This window comes from Labeo rohita, chromosome 2 (assembly GCF_022985175.1).
Source record: "Labeo rohita strain BAU-BD-2019 chromosome 2, IGBB_LRoh.1.0, whole genome shotgun sequence".
NCBI classification, from domain to species: Eukaryota; Metazoa; Chordata; class Actinopteri; order Cypriniformes; family Cyprinidae; genus Labeo; species Labeo rohita.
Genome location: NC_066870.1, coordinates 8427572 through 8451302, shown reverse-complemented (window position 1 = coordinate 8451302; position 23731 = coordinate 8427572). Strand labels below are relative to the sequence as shown.

Genomic DNA, 23731 nt, shown 5'->3' with positions numbered 1-23731 from the left:
CTTTTTAAATCTTGGCAGGGCTTGCTTGTTTAATTTTAAAATAGATGGTTATATTTTTAGCAAATGTAAAAGCCCTGGCTTTCACACCACAAAGTGAAATGAATAAGCCTCATGCTAAAGGAAAAATAAATTCACGTCTGTACAGTAGAACGCCAAAGTAGAAGGTTCAAAACTCTTCAGTAGTAAAAACAATAAAGCACAAATGTTAGTTTATTTAAAGTCATTTTTGCTTATTAGTATGGTTGAACTGGATCATCAAAGGTCAGTAGCAAAGACATTGGTTAATAAAATGTCATTAAATACATAAAGGAAATCTGTTATTTAACATACTGCAGTTTCCATTTTAATTTATTTTGATGAGTAATGAATCAGTTTTTTCTGAGTGAGATGAATTAATGCATATTCTAATTTAGTTTAGAACTACAGTAACATCATGTTTAGACAACGCACACAATACCTCTGCATTTCCAATTTCTCTCAACATGGGGACAGGAGACAGTCAATAAATGGGGAAAACAAAGCAACTTTTTTTGAAAAAGCAAAAAAAAAAGTAATGTGTTACTTTACTAGTTACTTGAAAAAAGTAATCCGATTATGTAACTTGTATTGCGTTACCCCCAACACTGGTACTAATTTAATGAATAATAAATTTATATGCATATCCTAGTCCCACATTATGGAGTTGTTTTGCCTGATAGGGCTATTACACAAAGCACTACCACATGATTGGTGCTACAGCAGGGGGCAGTCATTATCCAGATCCGTCCTTCTGTTCCAGTCCTTCTGTTCCACTGTGAACTGGAAAATGGAAACTACTCTCCTATTAGTGGTGTTTGCAGTAAGTCAAACCCCAGTGCAAAAACACTAACAACAATGTTAAATGACATGCTGTGGTTTAATATATGGGCCATTCTACAGAGTTGGATATGTCTTGAAATAAATGTCTTTTTCCTGAAAAATTGTATGTAGGCTTATGCAAATTGTGTAATATCTAAAGTACACATTTCTAGTAATTGTGCAGTTAATTCTCATGTTGTATTTTCAGAAAGTTTTGGAATATTTGTCCTCTCCCCAAATTTGTTACTACTGAAACAGTAACATATTATTTACTTAGAAGGGTTATATTGACCTGTTTTATAGAAGACTTTGCTACTACATTGTACATTTTTTGCCATTTTGTTAAACTTTTTTTTTTTTAGAGGTAAATCAATAACAATGGCATTTTTAGCAATATTTGTATAAATCATGAGATTTACAAGAAATTTTCTTTGTAAAAGGCAAAAAGTTCATCATACTGATTTCAAACTTAAGGATTCATTAGTTCGAATATACATTGAATCTACATCAAAAACTCATAACATCTTAGTACATTTAAAAGTACATTTCATTTTTGACAAAACATCCCATGCTTTGGTAGTGACTGCACATTTTCAGTAGTGACAGTAATGCTTTGGTAGTGACCACATCACATTACAGAATTTTAACTTGCAAACTAAAACACTAAAACTAAAACACTACTAAAACAAACAAAAAAAAAAAAAGTATAACTGTACTGAAATTGTTTATTTTCCCCAAATATGAGGATTATGCTTTCCCTTTTGTCACTACTGAAACAATGATGACCTGTGACCGTTTCCGTCGTAACAATTTTAGATACTTTTGAACCCAGCTCAAAAATGCTAATCAACACATGGTTAGCTAGCACAGAACAGTGGTATACATAAAAAAAACTAAATGTTATTGAATAACTCCAAAAAAAAGTGTGCTTAATTGCAGAATAAAAACGTGTTCGGTAGTGACATTTCTTAAAGTTACACACATTATTTTTTAGACTTTTGAACACCTTTACCTCAAAATGATCTTCTCACCATGTAGCCATGAGAAAGAGTGAATATTTCCTGATCATAAATATAGGGGTGTAGTTAAAATCAGTCTCAGCCAACGGACTTAAAACACACAATTCGGGAACATACAATATATAATATATATACATTAAAATGAAAGATTAATATATATATATATATATATATATATGCTTTGGTAGCGACCACATCACAGCATAAGCTGAAATTAGTTAGGGTTTGGGACAGTCACCTCCCAATTGAAAATACCCAATAAATGATGATTTTATATATATTAAACTTACTAATAATTGTCATATTATTGTGGGTTTCAACAGATAATAGAAGAATCTTAGGAAACATATATATATATTTATATCCTACCTAATGTTGCTAAAAATAATACAGTAAATGATCAAATTCACAAAGCAGTTTATTCCTCCTTTTTCACCTTTAATAAATGTGAAAAAAAAAAAAAAAAAACAAAACAAAACAAAAAAAACAGGCAAAGACAAAATCTGTGATTTGAGCACAAAAGAAATTGTTCATACAAAATTAAACTGACAACACAAAAGTGAAGGCACACAAAAACAAACATCTATCATACAAAGTGATCCCTTATGGATTGTATTTTACAATAAACTCATAACAGTGAAATCAATCATGCAATATCGATTCATTTGTGATATTTCTTAAATTAACTTTGTCTGGTTGGCACTATTTTTAAGGTTACATGACAACTTCCAATGTTATGTTCATGTGTATATTTTGAATTGACTAAAATATGACAATCAGCTACCGAAGCTGCAAATTTTCTAAAGGTTTCATCACTTTATTAAATAAATTAAAAATTCTAAAATAGCTCTAAAAAGACAATTGTTGTATATCCATAATTCTATACAAAATTCTCTCTATGCAAAAGAGTGTTTCAAATGTCACCCTTTCCCTTGTTTTTTAAATATCATAAACTCCCAGCTTCACCTACAAATGCTAAAACAGAAATAAGTTCTCTAGATTCTCATCCTGATAGGTCAAAACCTGGTGCTTAACTGCTGTTGAAGCTCTTTGAAAGGTTTGAGAATGTATTATCTAAAGAAAATACAGTGGTGATATTTAATATTATTTATTTGTAAAAATATTTTTTTATCAAATCACATAAATCCAAATGTTCAGCATGCTAGCTATAAACTGCATGACTGAACAGGATGCTCTTGATTTCAGCTCAGTTTTTTAATGTGTGGTGTGGTGGTGTGTGTGTGTGTGTGTAGCAGCGTTTAAAACCGTCCCTGTTTAGCATCACCGATGGCTCCCCAGACGTCGAACACAAACTCATCTGGGAAGGCAAAGTCACCAAGAGCCTCATCCAGAGCCATGGCAAACTCATCAGGGTTCTTCTTATCTCTGCCAACCTCAACCATCGTGGCAGCTGTAGACAAGAGAGAAAGAGGATAAAGTCATCCCATTTGGCATTTCTCTGAGCCGAACACATGTTAGTGATATTTGTTAAAGGATTAGATAAAAAAAAATCCTGATAATTTACTCATCCCTATGCCATCCAAGATGTTCATGATTTTCAGTTAAAAAAAAAAAAAAAGATTTTAGAGGAAAACATTCCAGGATTTTTTGTCCATATAGTGGACTTCAATGGTGATCAACAGGTTGTAAAACTCCATCTCATTTTCTCCTCCAACTTCGAAATCTTCTGATGTCGTTGTTTTATATTTTTTGTAAGGGGCGCTTGACTTTTTCTGTACATTCGCTTTGTAAACACCGCATACGTGATTATGTAATGCGTGAGGTCGAGCTAGTGCAAGTTGAGCATTTGTGGTTAAAAAGTATGTAAATTTAAATATAGAAATATATATATATATTATAATATATATAAATTGTTATATATGCATCGTTACACTTTCAGATAAACATAATTTACTGCAGGCCGGTCCCCACAATGTCAAAAATTTCAGGTTTTACTGTCCTTTTGCTACAATGTAGCAAAAACAAGTACACACACACACACGCACACACACATTTTGACAGATTACACTGAGGGTGGTCTATTGTAAAATTGTAGCTGTAATTCCCACCCCTATCCAATTGGTGGCGAGTGCGCTCCAGTGTAGCAACAGAGTGCTGGATCCAGAACAAAAACGGAACTGTCACTCATGTTTTACTCTGCGTTTGATTATGAACAGACGAGTACACAAAAGCTAGGATCTATCATGCCATATTAAAGACTGCCAAGACGGTATTTATTGCTTGAATTTCCTAATAAAATGGACAGAATTTGAAATCTGAGAGTTTGTTTTATATCAGAAGTAACACAAAAGGAGAAGTCTTAAAGGAGAAGTCCACTTCCAAAACAAAGAATAACATATAATGTACTCACCCTCTTGTCATCCAAAATGTTTATGTCTTTCTTTCTTCAGTCATAAAGAAATTATGTTTTTTGAGGAAAATGGTTTAGCATTTTTCTCCTTATAATGGACTGATATGGTGCCCCGATTTTGAACAAAATTTTGAACCAAAGTGCAGTTTAAATGTGGTTAAACGATCCCAAATGCGCTTGTAAACGATCCCAGCCGAGAAAGAAGGGTTTTATCTAGCGTAACAATCGTTATTTTAATGAAAATAATACAATTTATAAACTTTTTATGTGTCAAATGCTCATCTTGTCTTACTCTGCCTGAACTGTTTTTGTTCTGGTTCATGACAGTTCGGGTATGTCAAAAAACTCCCATCTCATGTTCTCCCTCAACTTTAAAATCGTCCTATATCACCATTTTACCTTTTTTGTTAAGGGTGTTTGATCTTCTTTGCATGTTCACTTTGCAAAGACTGGGTCAGTACTTCTGCAGTGATGTACGATGAGTCTGTAATTATTTTTTTAGTTGAGGAAGAAAATACGATTGGAGTTTTTCGACATGCCCTAACTGTCTTGAGCCAGAATGCATAGAGTTCAGGGAGAGAAAGGCAAGACGAGCGTTTGAGATTAAAAAGTATTTAAATTGTATTTTTAAAATGAAAATAACCAATCGTTTCTTTAAATAAGACCCTTCTTCCTCGGCTGGGATCATTTACAAATGCATCTGGGATCGTTTGAAGCCGCATTTAAACTGTATTTTGGAAGTTCAAAATCGGGGCACCATATCAGTCCATTACATAAAGAAAAATGCTGAAATGTTTTCCTCAAAAAACAATTTCTTTACAACTGAAGAAAGAAAGACATGAACATCTTGGATGGCAAGGGGGTGAGTACATTATATGTGAATCTTTGTTTTGGAAGTGGACTTCTTTAATAAATAATAAAGATTCATTTGTATAGTACATTTCATACAAGATATGCAGCTGAAAGTGCATCACAAGGCATTAAAAACACTGACAATACAATATTCACAAAATATCAACATAAATAATACTAAAAACAACTTTAAGTAGATCACAAGATCATCCTTACATGATGTTATTAAAAAAAGGTGAAGTACACTTCATGATGTGAAGCACACTACAGAAATCTCACCTAATTCAGTGTCTCGAATGCCCATGTAACTCTCAAGAAGGTCATCCACTTTCTTCACTGCTTTCTCTTCAAACTCTGTGGGCTGTGGAGTAAAAGAAAAGCAATAGATTTACTTTTGAAGTGAATGTCATGACTCTTAATACTATCTGTGACCTTGTACCAAATATGATTACATATGCAAGATTATTTCCAACATGGAATGAAAGGTAATTTTTATCTCTCAATTTTCTGAGTTTTCGTTGCACAATTCGCCGCCTTGGAATTATAAGGTTCCATCAGCATTCTGAGCACTTTTGAGATATTTAGCTCTAAAGTTTTTGCGTTCCATCGACTAAATAGAACCCTTTTCTGTTTTCTAAAAATAGGCCCAAAAATGTACACAGCTTAAAAAGAAACATCACAGAATGTAAATAAGTTGTCACAGAATAAGAATATGTGAATAACTCAATTTCGACCAAAATGTCAGATATAACCTTATAATTCCAAGATAGTGAATTCTGACCTGAATTCTTCATTTTAATCTTGCAATTCAGTTTTTTTTTCCTGACAGGTATTTTAATAAAAAAGATTTTAATATGATTTTTTTTTCCTTCACAATTCTGAAAATTTTCCTAGCAATTGTAAGATTATCTTTCAGAATTCTGACTTTTCCTCTCAGAATTGCGAAAAACGTGTCAGAACTGTAAGATATAAACTCAAAATTGCAACATTGAGATAACATAGTTACCATCTCTTCGACTGTTGCAGGACCCTTGGAGCGCAATCTGAGGGTTTCTCTGCCTGTGCCTACTTTGCCATCTCCTGAAGTTTTGCCTCCGCCTCCTCTTGATCTTGGTTCAAGCATCTCTGCCAAGTAAAAGAACATTTTTTTTTTTTTTTTTTTTAAACATTAAATCTACATTTATCAACACAATGACATTTAATAGATAAGATGATTTATCAGGGCTGCACAATTAATCGAATTTCTAATTGTGATACAATTACAGATGCCACAATTATGTAAGGCACAATTACCAAAAAAAAAAAAAAAAAAAAAAAAAAAAATTCCACTTACATTATTCTGCTTGCTTAAGATGTGTGTGCATGAGACTGTGTGTGTTTTTCCTACAGGTTATCTTAAGTTTTTTTTTTTTTTCTTTTTAATTGTTTAAATTTTTCAATTTCTTACTTTTTTATATTTAACGATGAAAATATATATAAAAATGTGGCATGCAGTTGCTTCAAACAATGAAATAAAATTGGCTTTGTTTCAAAGCTATTCAAAACATCATTCAATGTAAATTGTGATAATCATAACTATTAATCGCAATTACAAATTTAAGGGAATAATCGACAGTTGTGATTTTTGTCATAATCGTGCAGCCCTATGATGTATATTAATAGAGTGCAACAATAACAGTTTTAGTATTATTAATTTATTTTTTCCATTTTCACAAAAAAGCTATGAACCACAACATTAAAGGAGAAGTCCACTTCCAGAACAACAATTCACAGATAATGTACTCACCCCCTTGTCATCCAAGATGTGCATATCTTTTTTTCTTCAGTCATAAAGAAATTATGTTTTTTGACGAAAACATTTCTGCATTTTTCTCCATATAATGAACTGCTATGGTGCCCTGATTTTGAACTTCCAAAATGCAGTTTAAATGCGGCTTCAAACGATCCCAAATAAGGTTGTAAATGATCCCAGCTGAGGAAGAAGGATCTTATCTAGTGAAACGATCGGTTATTTTCATAAAAAAATAAATAAATTTTAATCTCAAACACTTGTCTTGTCTTGCTCTCCCTGAACTCTGTGTATTCTGCCTCAAGACAGTTAGGGTCGAAAAAAAAAACTTCAAAAATCATTTCAAAATCATCCTACATCACTGCAGAAGTTTGCAAAGTGAACATGCAAAGAAGATCAAACACCCTTATTAAAAAAAGTAAAACAGCGATATAGGGCGATTTTGAGGGAGAACGTGAGATGGGAATTTTTCGACATACCCTAACTGTCATGAACTGGAAAAAACAGTTCAGGCAGAGCATTTGACATTAAAAAGCATGTAAATTGTATTATTTTTATGAAAACAACCGATCGTTTCGCTAGACAAAAGCCTTCTTCCTCAGCTGAGATCATTTACAACAGCATTTGGCATCGTTTGAAGCCGCATTTAAACTGCATTTTGGAAGTTCAAAATTGGGGCAGCATATCAATCCATTATATGGAGAAAAATGGTGAAACGTTTCCTTCAAAAAAATTTCTTTATGGCTGAAGAAACAAAGACAATAACATCTTGGATGACAAGGGGTGAGTACATTATCTGTCAATTTTTGTTATGGAAGTGGACTTCACCTTTAAAACACTTGGATATGAGGCAAAAAATAAAGTGTATTTAATATATGTTGTCAGGCTGTTAGCAAATCAAGTAGGGCAAATTATCTAAAGAAATTAAGCATGAAAGCTCAAAAAAGTAGTTTAAGTCTCAGTTACAATTACAAGTTATTTTCCAAGCTTATCTGTTGCAGTTTCCACTGCAGGGACTTCTCTGATTGGTGGATCTCTATTGAGGATTATGGGTAGTGTAGTGCTTCATTGGAAATTCAGCAATTAAACATTTCACTTTCAAAATACAATTCACTTTGGACAAAATCATTCAAAATCATCAACTTGTGGCCTCTTCAGAAGCAAATACCATCACTTATCAAATTTAGAGCTCACAAGTTGTGCATCATAAATAATGTATACTTTATCGTTAAAAATAAATGTCTGTCGGCGCCGATAGCCTTGTGGGCAGTGCGCTGACATACAGCTCTGTTGCGCTATGGACATTCTGAGTTTGAATCCTGACTCGAAGACCTTTCCCAATCCCACCCCCTATCTCTCTCCCACTTCGCTGCCTGTCAGTTCTGATCTGTACTATCCTAATAAAGGCAAAAATGCCAAAAAAAAAAAAAAAGTCTATATTGAGAAATATAACTGGGATTTTTACGTCAGAAATTACTGTTGCACTCTACGGTCTAGATCTTTGTCTTTTTTCAGATTTGTTCTTTTTCCATACATACATACAATGTTCAAAACCAAGAATATCAAGAAAAAGTAGTACTTTAACAAGCATAAATGACAAACCAAAGGCTTTCATGGGCTCCACAAGTTTGATGGTGAAGGACTGATCCTTGGGCAGCTCTTTCAGCATTCGAGCCACCTCATAATGCCGCATTCCGACGATGTTCTTTCCGTTAATGCATTCGATATGATCTCCCACACAGATCACCTTTACCCCATCCACCACACTGGCCTCTTTGATACGCTGCCAAATGGAAAAAAACACATAAGCGCTTCATATTTAATAATAACTTTTGTTAACATGTTAAAGTAGCAACTGAAATGTATTCTTGGTGCACTTTTACTTTAACCATTACCTAGGTTTAAAATAACACATGTAAGGAATTCAAAAATGGGTCTAAAACACAATTGTTAGTTACCACTTTGCTTTAAAGATACAAATCCAACAAGTACAGTTTGGTGTTGTTCTAAATGACACCACCTAAATTAAATTATTAACTTCTCTCAAACGTAGCTGAAAGCAAACAGAGTAAATACATTTATTTGAGCAGAGGGATCTCACATAACTTATAGAAAGTCATAAAATACTCTTCAAGCAATAAATGTGTTTACGTTAAAAAACATGCAAATCATTATCTGTACAAGGGCAGTGCTGGTACTACAAGCTATGAGCAATACTAATTGCACTGCTAGAGGGGTGGCATTTCAAAATAACACCCTGTTCTAGTGAAAGCATTATTACGAGTCTACCTTTATGAAGGCGAATCCAGCTCCATTGTCTGTGATGGTGAGGCCAAGTGCCTCCTCAGATTTGTACACCTCCACCTCCTTTTTGAGCCCTTTTATGTGAGCGAAGATGAAGTCCTCCAGTCCTATCTGCCCTCCCAGCAGCTTTTCCATATCAATTTTGTGGGTGTTGAGTGTGCAAAATAGGATCTGTCATAAAACATCGAGAGGAGAGTTCCAGCTATGGTGAGATGGCATTTTCAAGTCAGAGAACAATGAGAACATTGAGGATTTATGCAAATGTACTAAATTTAGTTTAGTAGCTGATTCCACCAAAATGTAAAATGTTCATTATATTAGAAAATGTTTAAAAGGGTCACTGAATAATAACTATTAGTAATAACTAAAAAGTAACTAATTAAATAATACAAAAAACAAACAAAAAAATGTATATATGCATATATGTATATATGTATATATATATATATATATATGTATATATGTATATATATATATATATATATATATATATATATATATATATATATACACACACACACATATACATACATACACACATACATGTCTATATATATATATAAATAAAATGACCAATATACCTTCACCGAACATACTATAACATTTTTAAAAAATAAAACAGCAATGAGAATTTGCACTTTTGCACTGAAGTATTAAACAAAGCTTTGTGTTTGGTCACAAAATAGTTGAAATGTAGTTTTTCCTCCTACCTCGTATTTCCTGCATAAATTTTCATGAGTGAATGTCAAAGTCTCAACACAAAAGCATTGAAATATTTTTTTCTCCCATCTCGCAGTGTAATTTCTTTATTAACCATCATGTTGTCCCTTAAGGGATTCAGCACTAAGCCACTACGGTGGTTTTATAACCACTACGGTGGTTATAAAATGATTGCTTACATAACTTTTCTGTTACCCAGACAAACCGTGGATTAGGTCTGGGCAATATGGCAAAAATATCATCTCACAATTTTTTTTTCAGAAATATCACGATTCACGGTTTTAATCACAATTCTTTGTCACGTTGGTTTTGCTATTTTGCTAGTTATCTGAGCAGTACAGCCAAAATATTTCCCTATCTTAAAACCAAAGCCTTACAAGGTAACAAAATCTAAAATAAAAAAGAATGGCAGATGTTTAGGCCAAGTGGGCGAAGATAAAAATCTTTGTCATTATTTTATCTTTGTTATTAAAAAAAATAAGCACAAAGATAGGCTACATGTTACAAACACACATTTTATACAAATAAAACAAACAGTGCTTTAATTTTCAGGTACAGTAAGTGTATTTAGCAGTAGCATTCAAGAAACTGAATTAACAAATATACAAATAAAAACATATACACTATATATAAAAATTATACATTGACTTATCCACAGGTTTCCGGGGGGCGCTACTGTAAAAATGAAAGTGGGTACACCTTCTGGTGAGGCGGCGGACGTAGTATACCAACGGTATTTTGTGTGCTAATTAACAAAGAGGCTTTTCAAATTTGTGTTCCCACATCGTTAGCAAGTTTGGATCACTAAATCTTGAATGACGGTCAACTAGTGAAATGACATGACAAAACGATTCAAGGCTTGTTAACGTAGAAATCACTTTCGTGGAAGCCTCACTATCTGTCCAGTCATGTTCACGATTCATTCATATGGTAATGTTCAACCCCTAGATCTTACTTTGGAGTACATTTTAATTGGGAATTTAATAATTAAAATTGTAAATACCCAGTCATACAAGTAATATGAAAATTTTTTTGACGCAAGGCCTCATGGACCGTAGGAAACTTGTGGATAAAAGCAACAGTTCTTTAGTCAAGAGCAGTGAGTGATTTTTCTGTGTGTTTTGTTTTATTATCCTACCATCACCCAAAAATTATGTCATCATTTACTAACACTTGAGTTTTTTTTATAACATAAAACATGTTGAACATAAAACTTATTTTGAAGGTTGTGGGTAACCAAAGAGTTGCTGGTCCCCAGTTACTTCCATCGTATTTTTTCCCCCACTATCAAAGTCGGTGGGGATCACCTACTCTTATCCACATTATTCAAAATACCTTTAGCACAATAAAAAAAAAAAAAAAAAAAAAAAAAAAAATCATAGAGGTTTTGTTACAACATAGTACATTTTTTGGCCGAACTGTCTCTTCAATGACAATCGGCCGCATGTTTAGTTCTGTCGCTTTAAGAATTGCATGCATCTAATATACAGGCACGCGTTGTTTTTCTCTCAACTGTTTACTTTGACTTTATACATAACCAATCTTGTTTATATGTAATCCTTGTGTTTTTGACAGTGTTAGCAAATCAGACGTGAAAGATAGCTTAGTCCAATAACCAGGCGTTGTTTTACAGGCTTTAGCGTGCGCATGCTTCAGGTGTACGGGCTTATGAAGCACAGAACAGCGTGCGGACAAAATAGCGTTATTTAACCAGCAAGGCTTTAAAGCACATGCAAATAATGCACTTTTGTGATAAGTGCGAATAAGTGCAGTGTCCCGTGAGTGAATGTATGTTGTGTTGTACAGTATATTGAGACGAGGCACACTGTACGCTTCACGAAACTACGATATTTTTTCAGAAGCAGATCGTGGAGACATTTTTATGGTCCATGATCAAAAATCGTCATAACGCACACCCCTACTGTGGATAACACTTAATTTTGATAGAGATTCTACTAACTATAAGTAACTTTGCAACTACATATCACCTGTAGAAGTCATCAGAGTATTACTGCTGCTTAATACTGTATTTGTTTAATTTGATGATCTGCCAAGATACGTTCTACTGACAAGTTACTTTGCAAGTACAAATCTACCTCTAACTAACAATCTAGAATGTCTAAACTATCGAAATGAAGTGTAACCAAACTTCGCATTTTCTCAAAAACATTTGCACTCTTTTGAAAGCAGTTATATTCTTCACAGAAACTTTGCCTTTGTTTGTAAAATGTCTGCAATTTTCAAAACAGGAAAAATATGATAAGGAATTACAAGAAAATCTATCAGTGATACAAACCTTCTATAGCTCCCTAAATTATTTCCTTTAACTGTCCAGATGCAAAACATTATTCCAGGGTACAACATATATAGGTTTTCCTCAAAAATAACAACACATCTAACAAAGAGGAAGAAAAACAAAACAAAACAAAACAAAACAAAACCAACAAAAAAACAACAAAAACATGAATTTAAAATATCCTGTGGGAGTTTTATGGGCTTATAATACCAGTTTTATTTTTACCAGATTCCAATTTTTTTCTGTTTCAACAGACTGTTTTAATGGTTAAATGACAAAATATTAAATCAAAAGCATGTCTGATTAATTGAAATCATTAACAGCAATTTTAACAAAAATTACACTTTTAAGGCCCAGTGAAAGTTTTTTCTTTTTTTTTTTCTCAAATTCAGTTTTCCATGAATTTCCTGGATTCTATTTTAATGGTTTCATTAAATATTAATAATCAAAGCATGTCTAATTAGTTGATTTAATAAAGAATTATTATTATTATTATTATTATTATTATTATTATTTTTATACAGAAATACTGTGCTGTGTGTTTTTTTCTAGTAAATAAATTCAGTTAAATGTTCCTTAAAAATAATGTTCATTACATTAAGCTATGTATTTCTGTCATAGTTTCTTCAAGTTAAAGGACTTGCAGAACAAAAATTTACAGATAATGTACTCACCCCCCTTGTCATCCAAGATGTTCATGTCTTTCTTTCTCCAGTCAATGAGTAATTATGTTTCTTGAGGATAACATTTCAGTATATTTCTCCATATAGTGGACTTTATGTTGCCTATGACTTTAAACCACCAAAATGCAGTTTAAATGCAACTTCAAAGGGCTCAAACAATCCCAGCCGAGGAAGAAGGGTCTTATCTAGCGAAACGATTGGTCATTTAAAAAAAAAAAAAAAAAAAAAAAAATTTGTATATACTCTTTAACCTCAAATGCTCGTCTTGTCTAGCTCTGCCATGTGCATGCGTACTTTGTGTAATCCAGGTCAATACAGTTAGGGTTTTTTTTTTTTTTGCAAAGGGCGTTTGACCTTCTTTGCAAGTTCACTTTGTAAACACTGGGTCGGTACTTCTGTGGCGATGTAGGATGATTTTAAACTTGGAGGAGAAAATGAGATGGGAGTTTTTCGACCTACCCTAACTGTACTGACCTGGATTATACATGCGCTTGGCAGAACTAGACAAGACGAGCATTTGAGATTAAAAAGCACATGCATTTTTTTTAAGAAAATGTTGTTTTGCTAGATAAGACCCTTCTTCCTCGACTGGGATCGTTTAGAGCCCTTTGAAGCTGCATTTAAACTGCATCTCTCATATGGAGATAATTCCTGAAATGTTTTCCTCAAAAAAAAAAAAAAAAAAAAACTTCATGACTGAAGAAAGACATGAACATCTTGGGTGACAATGGGGTGAGTACATTATCTGTAAATCTTTGTTCTGGAAGTGAACTACTCCTTTAAACTGAACTTTTATTTTGACGAGTTGCTGTGAAGACTTTTAAGTTTCTGTTTGTATATGATATGAAGATTTTTTTCTCAAAAGAAAAGGGACAATGTTCATTAACTGACTCTCAGAGCATGTCTTTGTGAGCAAGATTATGTTTATGTGTTCATGTACTCATATATGGAGGCAGCAGAGGCTGAAAACGCTGAAGCATTTTGCATGCTTCAGTATGTGTGTAGTAAACAAAACCATGCATCTGTGCCATTGACTCACACAGGGACAGCTGCAGAACATGCAGGTTCCTATTTAAATAGCACTTTTGGGGCTTAATGTTCTCAGACACTAGTCTATATTGCATTTTTATTTACGTGTACTGACCTACTTTTGATTTATTCATCTCAAACTGGGCAAATTCTGTGACATTCCGCGTTATTCAGTAAATTCCATTTTTATGACTGGATTCTGTGATTCTGCCTACGTTTTCTGCATAGCATAAGTCACAGGACCCTAGAGTTTCAATGAATCCAGTATAGGACCTTTTTTTTTATTTTAACTGGATTCTATACAATCGTTTTAGATTGTTTTCAAATTATAATAAAATTCCAACATTTTTTTTTAAATTAAATATTCTGATTAATTTGCTATTTTTTCAGCTACCAGTTATCATCACTTAACATGTTTCAAAACATTTAAATCTATTTCACAGAATTTTCCCCACAAACAACGCAGAAAATGTGAAAGTAGTGCATATTAAAAAGATGGATTTCTTTTAATACATAATATTTTTTTTCAAAACGTCTATTATGTATAATATAATTATAATATAATAATATAGTTTTAATTAATTAATTTTTTTGTAAAAATGCCACAACAATGATTTAGTTACACATGCTACAGTACCAAGTGTCTCACTACACTCAAAAAATGCTTTTTTTTTTTTTTTTTTTTTTTTTTTTTTTAAACGCAAATGCTGTGTTCAGCTAGTTTGGTCATTTTATCTGGTTTTTTTTTTTTTTTATCCAAGTGCTGGGTAGTTTTTTACTATAACTAAGCTGCTGGGGCATTTTTAATGGGTTATTAAATATTGGGTTATTTCTTTCTACCCAACCGCTGGGTTAAGCCTGTCTCCGACAAAACAACCCAGCTGCTGTCGCACACTGAATGAGAAGCACAGTGTCACATTGCATCGCCCCACATCTTTAAAATTTGAACACAATATTTTCTCTGTGTGTACGCACACTGGCGCCGCCATTCGGCATCTGTCTGCGGCACCCAGCTTGTTATTACTCTTAAAGTGCTGTCCTCTACAGGGGAGAGCAGTTCTCAGCATCACCAATTTGGTGCACTTCTTCAGTGAAATAAAGCTTGGTGCACATATTATTTTTTATTTATTTATATATAATCTCTTTACTGTGCTGTAAATTATATTATTTTACACAATGCAACAGTCAGTCAGCTGCGTCAGCAGCAGTCGTTTTACATAATATAAGGAAACGCCTTTGCCTTGCATAACATAAACTGTGTGTGATTTTTAATTTCTAGCCCATTTTAAGCCAGCAATATAATCATTTTTTAACAATAGTTGACTAAAATAAAACAGCCCAGCATGTTGGGGAAAAAAAACATTCAACCTAACCAAGGTCAAAATAACCCAGCATGTGTTCTGTCCAATGTTTAGCCAGCACTGGGTTGCCAAATAACCCAAGTTGGCTTGTTTTTATCCCAGGATTTTTTAGAGTGTACCAAAGCTAGTTTCCATTCATACTGGCATATACACAGTATAATACTAAAACAAAGAAAGCAAGAAGAACTTGCTATGCTATGAATGCGAGACATCTACAGTCTACACTGGGCTATTTTCATGGCCATCCCATGATGCTGCCAATCCAATAACAGTGTTTTGTTGACCCCCGAATGCAGATATCCACACAGACAGATGGAGTCACCCTGGTGTCAGTCATCTCGAAATCTGGCATCATGTCTGTCAGTGTGACTTCCTGGCAGCAGCAAGGAAACATGAGACCTGGCAACCTGAGACACCAGATTTAAGGTTGATGGCTGATGAGTCGGGCCAATCAACACTTGGTAAAAACTAAACTTCTGCACAGTAGTGTTATACAACAAGTCAAGAAAGACGGAAGCGTTCTATTTGTTTCATGATAACTTGATTGTAAACACCTACAAACAAGCTAATTTTCTAGGCTACGGCAACCTTTGGACGCAATTTGACAGAGACGTAAGAGAAAAGATCAGTCCATATCAGCTCTTTATAACGACCTTTGGTGGTGCAGCCACTCCAACAAAGACGACTTGTTTTCTCCCCCTTTTGTGCACTGCGGGCACTTTGGACACACATCAGCTGACATGCATACAAGACTGTTGCCCTGGTTACCAGAGCCTATCAAAAGGCCCAGGATTAAGAGGGAGCTTTCGTAGGGACAGGAGGGGGGGTAGGGGAGGAGAGGCCTGTTGGCTACTAGATGGCCAGCTTTGCTTCGCCCTGGCAGGCTGGGAGGCGGATCTTTGCCATAACAGTGGGCGGATTCACAGACACCCACACTGCGTTACCAAGGCTGCAACTGACATCATGCTTCCTCTTACACATCTCACGTTTTTAGAGACACAGAACGTCCTCGGCAGCAACGCCGTGACGTACCCGCCCACATCACATGAGAAAAAAAACCTCCTTCAACTGGCAAATGTTTCACCTTCGATACGAGGCACACCCACAGACAGTATTGCAACAGGCCGACCTTTACAGAATCACATTCTTGAGACGAGCAGGAAGTCGAAAAGAACTTATCAAAACAATTCTGTCAGCCAATATACAGGATTGTAATAATCTACTACAACACTTCTGAAGAAATAAAGTGATTTGTGGGACAAATCTCCATTTTTGGTTGGATAAAAGGAACGAGAGGCCTGTTTCTTTGACAACCAGGTGCTATTTTCGGGTCTTGGCGGGGCAATCTGCTCTAATTACAATGAATGAATGAAAGAGCTAAGCCTAAAGATTAAGCCGGCATTAATATCGGTCCAAAAAAAGAACAAACGTGATGTATACGGTAGGTCAGGGCTTTGAAAGATTAACACAGTTTAACAGGTCAAAATGCTGAAGCAGCCAGGTTTAACACCACACGAACATGTTTGATGATAAAGTGAAAAGAATCATCAAATCATTCATTACAACGACTGACTAACCAGCTAGCTTAAAGATTACTGTGTAAATCCATTCACGACAGAAAAATAAGACTCAACATTTTTCCATAGGTAACCATTAACATTGGTGAGGTAAAGGAAGCTTTCAAAACTACCAGCTTTCAAGACTTCCCTGTTTACACGCTGTGAATGAAGAGTGTTGATCATTCTAGTGAAATTCTTAATTGGGTCAACTTTGTTTTTAACACACTTGTAAATATGACACCTGTTAGAGAACAAGTTTCCCAAAAAATTACATTTTTGTCATCACTTACTCACTCTCATTCCAGACCTATATGAATTTCTTTCTAAAATTTAGAGGTTTCACATTTTTGTCCATACAGTGAAAGTCAATGGGGTCCAAAACAACACTGGACCATGTTTAATTTCATTGACACAGAATAAAAATACTTCTTTTGTGTTCCATGGAAGTCCTACAGATTTGGGAGAACTATCCTACTGTGGTAGCCGAATAAATGGAATGTTTCTGCTATTTTTTTTTTTTTTTTTTTTTGTATCCAATAAAATAAAGTCAATCCAATCTAACATCCATATGGTAAAACATGTTTATTCAAAATACTCTGACTGACGTCTGAAGTTACAACATAACCATCTAAACGGGTTTCAATAGAGGTGCGACTGAAATTCTGTTGTGTTTGAACACATTCCATTCAGCTGACAACAGCAAGTACATACTTGAAGGACATGTTACAACACTGATAAATTATATTCCTTATAATGACCCTGAGTAGGATCAGCCTTTGCTTTCAGTGTGAATGACAAGTATTACAACATAATATGACACACAGGTAAATCACAAAACGTATAAATGAAAGTGTGAGAAGAAATGGCAGAAGACATCCACGAGGAAGAGTGTGTTGAATGATTTATGAAAGTTAATATAATTCAATAAAAAGTCAATATAATTCTGTGAAAATAAAACTTAATATGTCCTCGAGCTTACGCATGGCATTTTTTTCTTCAAATTCTTATTCAGGGTATCTGCAGGATTTTTAAGATCAGATTTAAGACTTTTAAGACCTTTTTTAAGACCTGCAGAAATAAAATTAATACCATATGAGCAGGGTAGAGATATGTCTAACATAATAATCTGTAAAATGACTCTAAAAAGCACAATTTACAGTTCAGATGCAGGTTTTCAAACACAGAAATAAGTTTTATCAAAAGAAAAACAGCCTTTAGACCATTTTTAAGAAAATGGATGAGTAAAAAGTATCAATTATAATAATTTAAACTATTATTAATGAATTATTATATTAATAAAATGCATAAATATATTTTACTGTCTTAATTGTTTCGATTTTTATAATGCATTAGCTTCTTGTCAATCCATCAGTTCAAATTTACAACTCTACTTGTTTGCTGAATAAAAACATGGGTCGATTTCCACAGTGATCTGAACAAAAACAGCAGATGAGCCAATTGAAAATGCAAATGTATTCTCTGCCAGTGGTCTCCCTTTGAAGTTTAATCATCACATTAAGCCACATCACATTTTTTTGCTTTCTGCTCCCAAATTTAAGATCTCTTGAAATCATAATTAAGACTTTGTTGTGCCATTTTAGATTTTGATGGCCTTAAATTTGATATAACTAAATGTATGACTTTTTAAAGACCCGTGGAAACTCTGTTATCTGTATTACTTTTGAGCGTTGCATTTCTCAGTGATGTACACAAATCAAGTACTTGAGTAAAAGTACAAAATTACTTGATTTATTATACAAAAACATTCTGCAATATACTAAAATATCAGTTTTTGTTACTGATAATTCAAGTGTGCAAACAAGAACACAGAAAAAGTGCTGTCAAACAATTAATCGCATCCAAAAAAAGTTGTTTATGTGTGTATACTGTGTATATTGTTTATGTATAAATACACATACATACAATATATATTTTGTAAATATTTACATGTATATATTTATATTCATGTATTGTATATAAATATATTCAATATATAAAGATAACATTTTTCTTAAATATATGCATGCATGTGTGTATTTATATATACACAGGACATACATTATGTAAACAAAAACTTTTACTTTGGATGCAGTTAATTGCAATTAATTGTTTGACGGCATTAAACGAATGTGTGTAAATGTGTGGTGTCATAAAAATGAGCAAATATTTTGAGAAGAACACTACGCAAACATACACGTTTTATATGAAACTGCTACATGGAGGAGTGAAGACTCACTTTGACTGAATCAATTAAATAACATGAAGTAAAAAGCACAATATTATAATATGCTTTGAAATATGATGCAGTAAAAATGCCTTAAAATAAAAATACTCCGATAAAGCACAGATACCACTGGTGACAACACAATAATGTAAATCTCTGTGTCAGGACACAATTTTATTAAACCAGCATAAAGGCACTGCAGCAAATACTACCTTGATGCACAAATACTGTTCTAACGATAGATCAATTATTAGAAATATGGTCAAACGAATTCTTAAAAACCCCATGGTATACTTATTCCCATGACTGACATACTGAAACAGGAATTGTGCATTGGAAACATGAATTCTTACACATTAAAAGGACTGTCTCCTTTTAACTTTTTTGTAATGGCCAATATGCTTTAGTTACGTTTTCGTCATGAATCATAATGCTAGTAGGTAGCTGGTGGTGTTGGTGGGCGGGAAAAATATGACTGGACAAAAATGTGTGTGTGTAGTGCAGGATGAGTCATGAAATATTCTTGGTTGATTTTCCCAGAATAAAAGGACATTTTTAAAAAATTGTAGCCTATATTAGCTACACTGTAAAAAATAAAAAACACAATTTGTTCAGTCAGCTTAAAATAATTTGTTACCCTGCTGCCTTAAAATTTTAAGTTGAGTCAACTAAAATAAGTTTAGTCAACTTGAAATGTTAAGTTGTACTAAGTAACAACTTAGATATTTGTGTTTGCTAAACTTAACAGATGGGTTAGTAACCCAGCTGCCTTAAAATTTTAAGTTGATTCAACTAAAATATCTAAGTTGTCACTTAGTATAATTTAACATTTCAAGTTGAATAAACTTTTTTTTGAGTTGACTGAACTTAAAATTTTAAGGCAGCCAGTTTACAAATTATTTTAAGTTGACTCAACAAATTGTTTTTTACAGTGTACTCTGAGGGACACAAGATCTAAAGTGGGCTTAGTTTTATACACAAAACATATAAAATGCTTTACTTTTTTTTTTTTGTTTTTTTTTTTTTGATGTTCCTGCTGGGCTTTACAAAATTCACCCCATTTAAACAACAATATGGAATTGCATACCTTGTCACTGAATAATTCTATACTGACACAACTGGAATTATGTGTTTAGTCAGATTTCAAATGGTTACAGAGAACTGGTCTCGTATCTACAGTGGATGATACAGTCTACGATGCAGTACAGGAATCTATATTGCACATATCCTCACTGGAGGCCATTTTTACAGTTTACATAGAAGCATATGCTGATGTCACACAGAGATACACTGTGTGTACCTGCCACACCAAATAACACTGATGCTAATCAGCATTGCTGCTGTCTGTCCAGCTTTTTCTAGGTCTATTCATTGACAACTCATTTGAATTTTAAAATAACACAAATGAAACATTTTCACCGCTGCTCCTGATGGAAAACGCATAGGTCACAACTTGTCTAACACCGATTATAACTCCATTAGCAATGCCACATAACTTCCACTCACATAGAAGGAAACATTCTAGTTCATTTTTAGTTTTAATAAGGACTTCAAAGAGGAGATGAATGCAGAATACACTACTAGCTTGCTCAGAACATGAGCTGGTAAGAAAATAAAGTAAAAATAACTAGTCAAAACATGCAGCAGTTTGAAGGCCTAAAGCAAATGTTCAGTCTAGTCTGGTTAGGCCTGCTAATTCTAAGACAATTGAGGACACAACAATCAACGAATCCTTCTAATCAACCTATCCTACAAAACATAGAAAGCAAAACCAACATCGCAATGTCCAGACAGCAGCACCTGCATGCAAATGCTAAACAAATGACATGTTCGCTCCATGAAAAGACACTTCTGTGTAGTCACGCAGTCTAGCATGTGCAACTCTCATGGTAATAAACAGACTTTGACCAGTGAAGTTCTGTGAAATTACAGATGAATTTCTTTTTACTTGTGTTAAACCAATATAACCACCAACAATGACGGCTGAGAAGTCTGGCTTCAGTCTGCTAGTCACTTGACAAAAGGAGTCTCTTTGTCACATTAATTTTGCATAGGAAGGTAATGAATGTTGTACAAGCGTTAACATGTTAACAGAGGGTCGTCTAACCTATTCGACACTGCCCTTTTAACCGGGTATACTTATTTTCTGAAAGTTGACACGTTGAAGGTTTGAATGCCTTGCTCAAATCCCAAATACAAGCCAGTTTATTGGATACAAAAATATTTATCCAAATATCCTGGTAAAGACAGAGCTAAGAATCAATAGACAACACATGCAAAACAGTAAATGCTGCAGAGTATGCACTTCTCCACACTCCCTCCATCCCAGGGGGAGACTAGAGCAATTTATTATCATGCGTTAGGGTTGTGCCCACTGTAACAGGATGTGAGGGACTTCCTCTGAGGACCTGCAATGCTTCTATACCATTATCAACGAACCCACCATTTGAACATGCAAATAATTAATGGTTAAAAATCACATGGCCCTCAGATGATTTATTTTCAGAATCCCATCTGTTAGCTGACCTTTAAACACCACACACCCGATAAGTCTGTCCAAACAGTCCGGTTACTAGTCTGACTGGTTTTTGGGATGAACCCCCTTAAGTGTTTTTAGTAGAGCAGCTATTCTAGGACACTTTCTCAAATGAAGACCAACTGATATATGAGAGGCCACACAAAATTCACTGACACAAAAACAAACGTTTTAATTACAACCAATAGTTTTGTTTTTTTTTAACACCTGGTTCTTTCAGGAGAATCTTTTCATATTCAATGCTTTTTAGTTTTCTGTTGACTTAGAAAGTATCTACGCACTGATTTAAAGCACCCAGAATCAAAAACAGTGAACACAAAAGTCTATAAACTATTTTTAATCTCCAATAGCTGAATTTAAAATTTAAGAACCATACAAGTTCCAAATCCCAAATTCAAAAACCTTACAAGCTCCAAATTTGTTAAAAAGATTTCCAACCTAATCCTGAAAAAACGTAACTATATTGAGAGGTGGTGTTTTTTTATATGAATTTCTTTGACAGGTTTTGCATGCGGAAAAAAAGAAGCTAATTGTCAGTTTGTACAAAAAACAAACAAACATATATTTCAAGATATGAATTAGCCACCAATTCACCAAATTGTAAAACAGTTGTGGATTTCAATGCGTGTTGGCATTTCACCTTCAAGATTTTTATTACAAAAATTATAAGCTAAAAGTGATTTATGTGGTGCTTTTAAAATCATGTATAGCGGTCAGTGCTATCCCACTTTTTTTTAATATTATCTATTAGTAAATAATTAAAAATATGTTAAGTAATGCAAATAATACAAATATTATCACTACAATAACAAAACAGAACTATGCCAAAAATGAAATTGAAACTTTTTTTTTTACTTGAATTGAAACTTTTTTGACTTTTGTATTTATCATATTTAAAAAAAAAAAAGGTATGTTGCACCTTGTTTGACTTTTTTTTTATTGTACAGATTAGGTTGTGCACATCATTTGGGTGAAATTAAGGTCATGTTGAATTATCTTAATACAATCTATTTGATGATTACCACCATGTTTCCCTAAAACAGCAGTATGGATACAAAACTTGGCACATGCGTTTTAAACTAGATTTTTAAAAGATTTTCCTTTTGTTCATCATATCAAATACCCCTATTTGCCACTGACCCATGTGACATTTTTATCATTTCACAGACTACAACCAGAACTCATTTCTGAAAACCAAAGCTGGTTATCATCAGACAAAAAAAAATGCCAACGACTTTCCCGATTTTCAGTTCCCTGTACCCAGAAAAGACGCACCTTATGCAAACACCAGACACTGTAGTTCACGGGGAGGTTTTTGATTTGCAACTTCGTTTGTGTAATGTGTTTCTGACTCATGCCTACGTACTGACTCAAGTTCACACTGAGATTTTGAAGTATATTTAACAGTTGACATTTACCTCTTCCGGTCTTAAATTAAACGCTTCTGCTATTTTGTTGTACAGCTCTTTGACGTTCGTGAAGCCCTCGATCCTGCCCGTGGGACTCCCGTGTGCGAGCTGCGTGTGAAACACCAGTTTCGGTCGCAAGCTGGCAGGTGGAGGAGGCAGACCGCCACCGTTCACCGCGGACTTCCCGACACCTGCATGTCCGCTGACCTCCTCGTTTTCCACTAAGTTCGAGCTTTCCCTCGACTTGTTTTTCTTTTTCCTGAGCCCCAAAGGCATGTTCGCTCCTCCTGTAAATCCGTAAGGGGAATGAAGTACACGGGAACCGGACAGCTAATGCATTGAAGGACGGAAATCAACCTGTTGAATGTGTTCTTTTGGTTCAGCGCGCTCGTTCCCACTCTTCGAAACCGAGCCAGGGGCTAAAAAGTAAAATTCAACGGGTAGCAGATTAGAAATAGACGATATGCGGATCTACTGTAAACTCTCCTGCCGTTGAGGCGCAGACAATGAACAACTCTATGGCCGAACGCACGCGCGCTACAGGACGCCGTGACGTCATCCAGAAACTCATTTACCTGGCTCAGGTGTCAATTAATTTTTTTTTTCTTTCAAACTCCAACCGGTGAAAGCAGATGAAGATAAACATAGCTACGCCTACCAGTAATAATTATTGTACTATAAATAGTACAAAAATAGCCTACACTTTTCTCTCAGAAGTCAGATCACGTAACAGTACGGGCAA

The 23731-nt window shown here is 34.2% G+C and overlaps 1 protein-coding gene across 1 annotated transcript; it reads right to left on the bottom strand.

The window, feature by feature from the left end:
* Nucleotides 1–2256: 2256 nt before the first annotated feature.
* On the bottom strand, nt 2257–23533 carry gipc2 (GIPC PDZ domain containing family, member 2). The gene is made up of 6 exons (XM_051133409.1): nt 22999–23533; nt 9158–9343; nt 8471–8651; nt 6086–6204; nt 5359–5440; nt 2257–3267 (listed from the first exon to the last, which is right to left on the bottom strand). Exons 1-6 carry the CDS (start codon nt 23263–23265, stop codon nt 3116–3118), a joined length of 987 nt encoding a protein of 328 aa, XP_050989366.1. The 5' UTR covers nt 23266–23533; the 3' UTR covers nt 2257–3115.
* Nucleotides 23534–23731: the final 198 nt, after the last annotated feature.

What these genes read in the sequence shown, in the direction of transcription:
- gipc2 (XM_051133409.1), bottom strand. Translation starts at nt 23,265, where the DNA reads ATGCCTTTGGGGCTCAGGAAAAAGAAAAACAAGTCGAGGGAAAGCTCG. An exon ending in CTGCAACAGTCGAAGAGATG is followed by an intron (nt 5,441 to 6,085) that starts GTAACTATGTTA and finishes TTTACTCCACAG; the next exon opens with CCCACAGAGTTTGAAGAGAA. An exon ending in CATTCGAGACACTGAATTAG is followed by an intron (nt 3,268 to 5,358) that starts GTGAGATTTCTG and finishes TCTTGTCTACAG; the next exon opens with CTGCCACGATGGTTGAGGTT.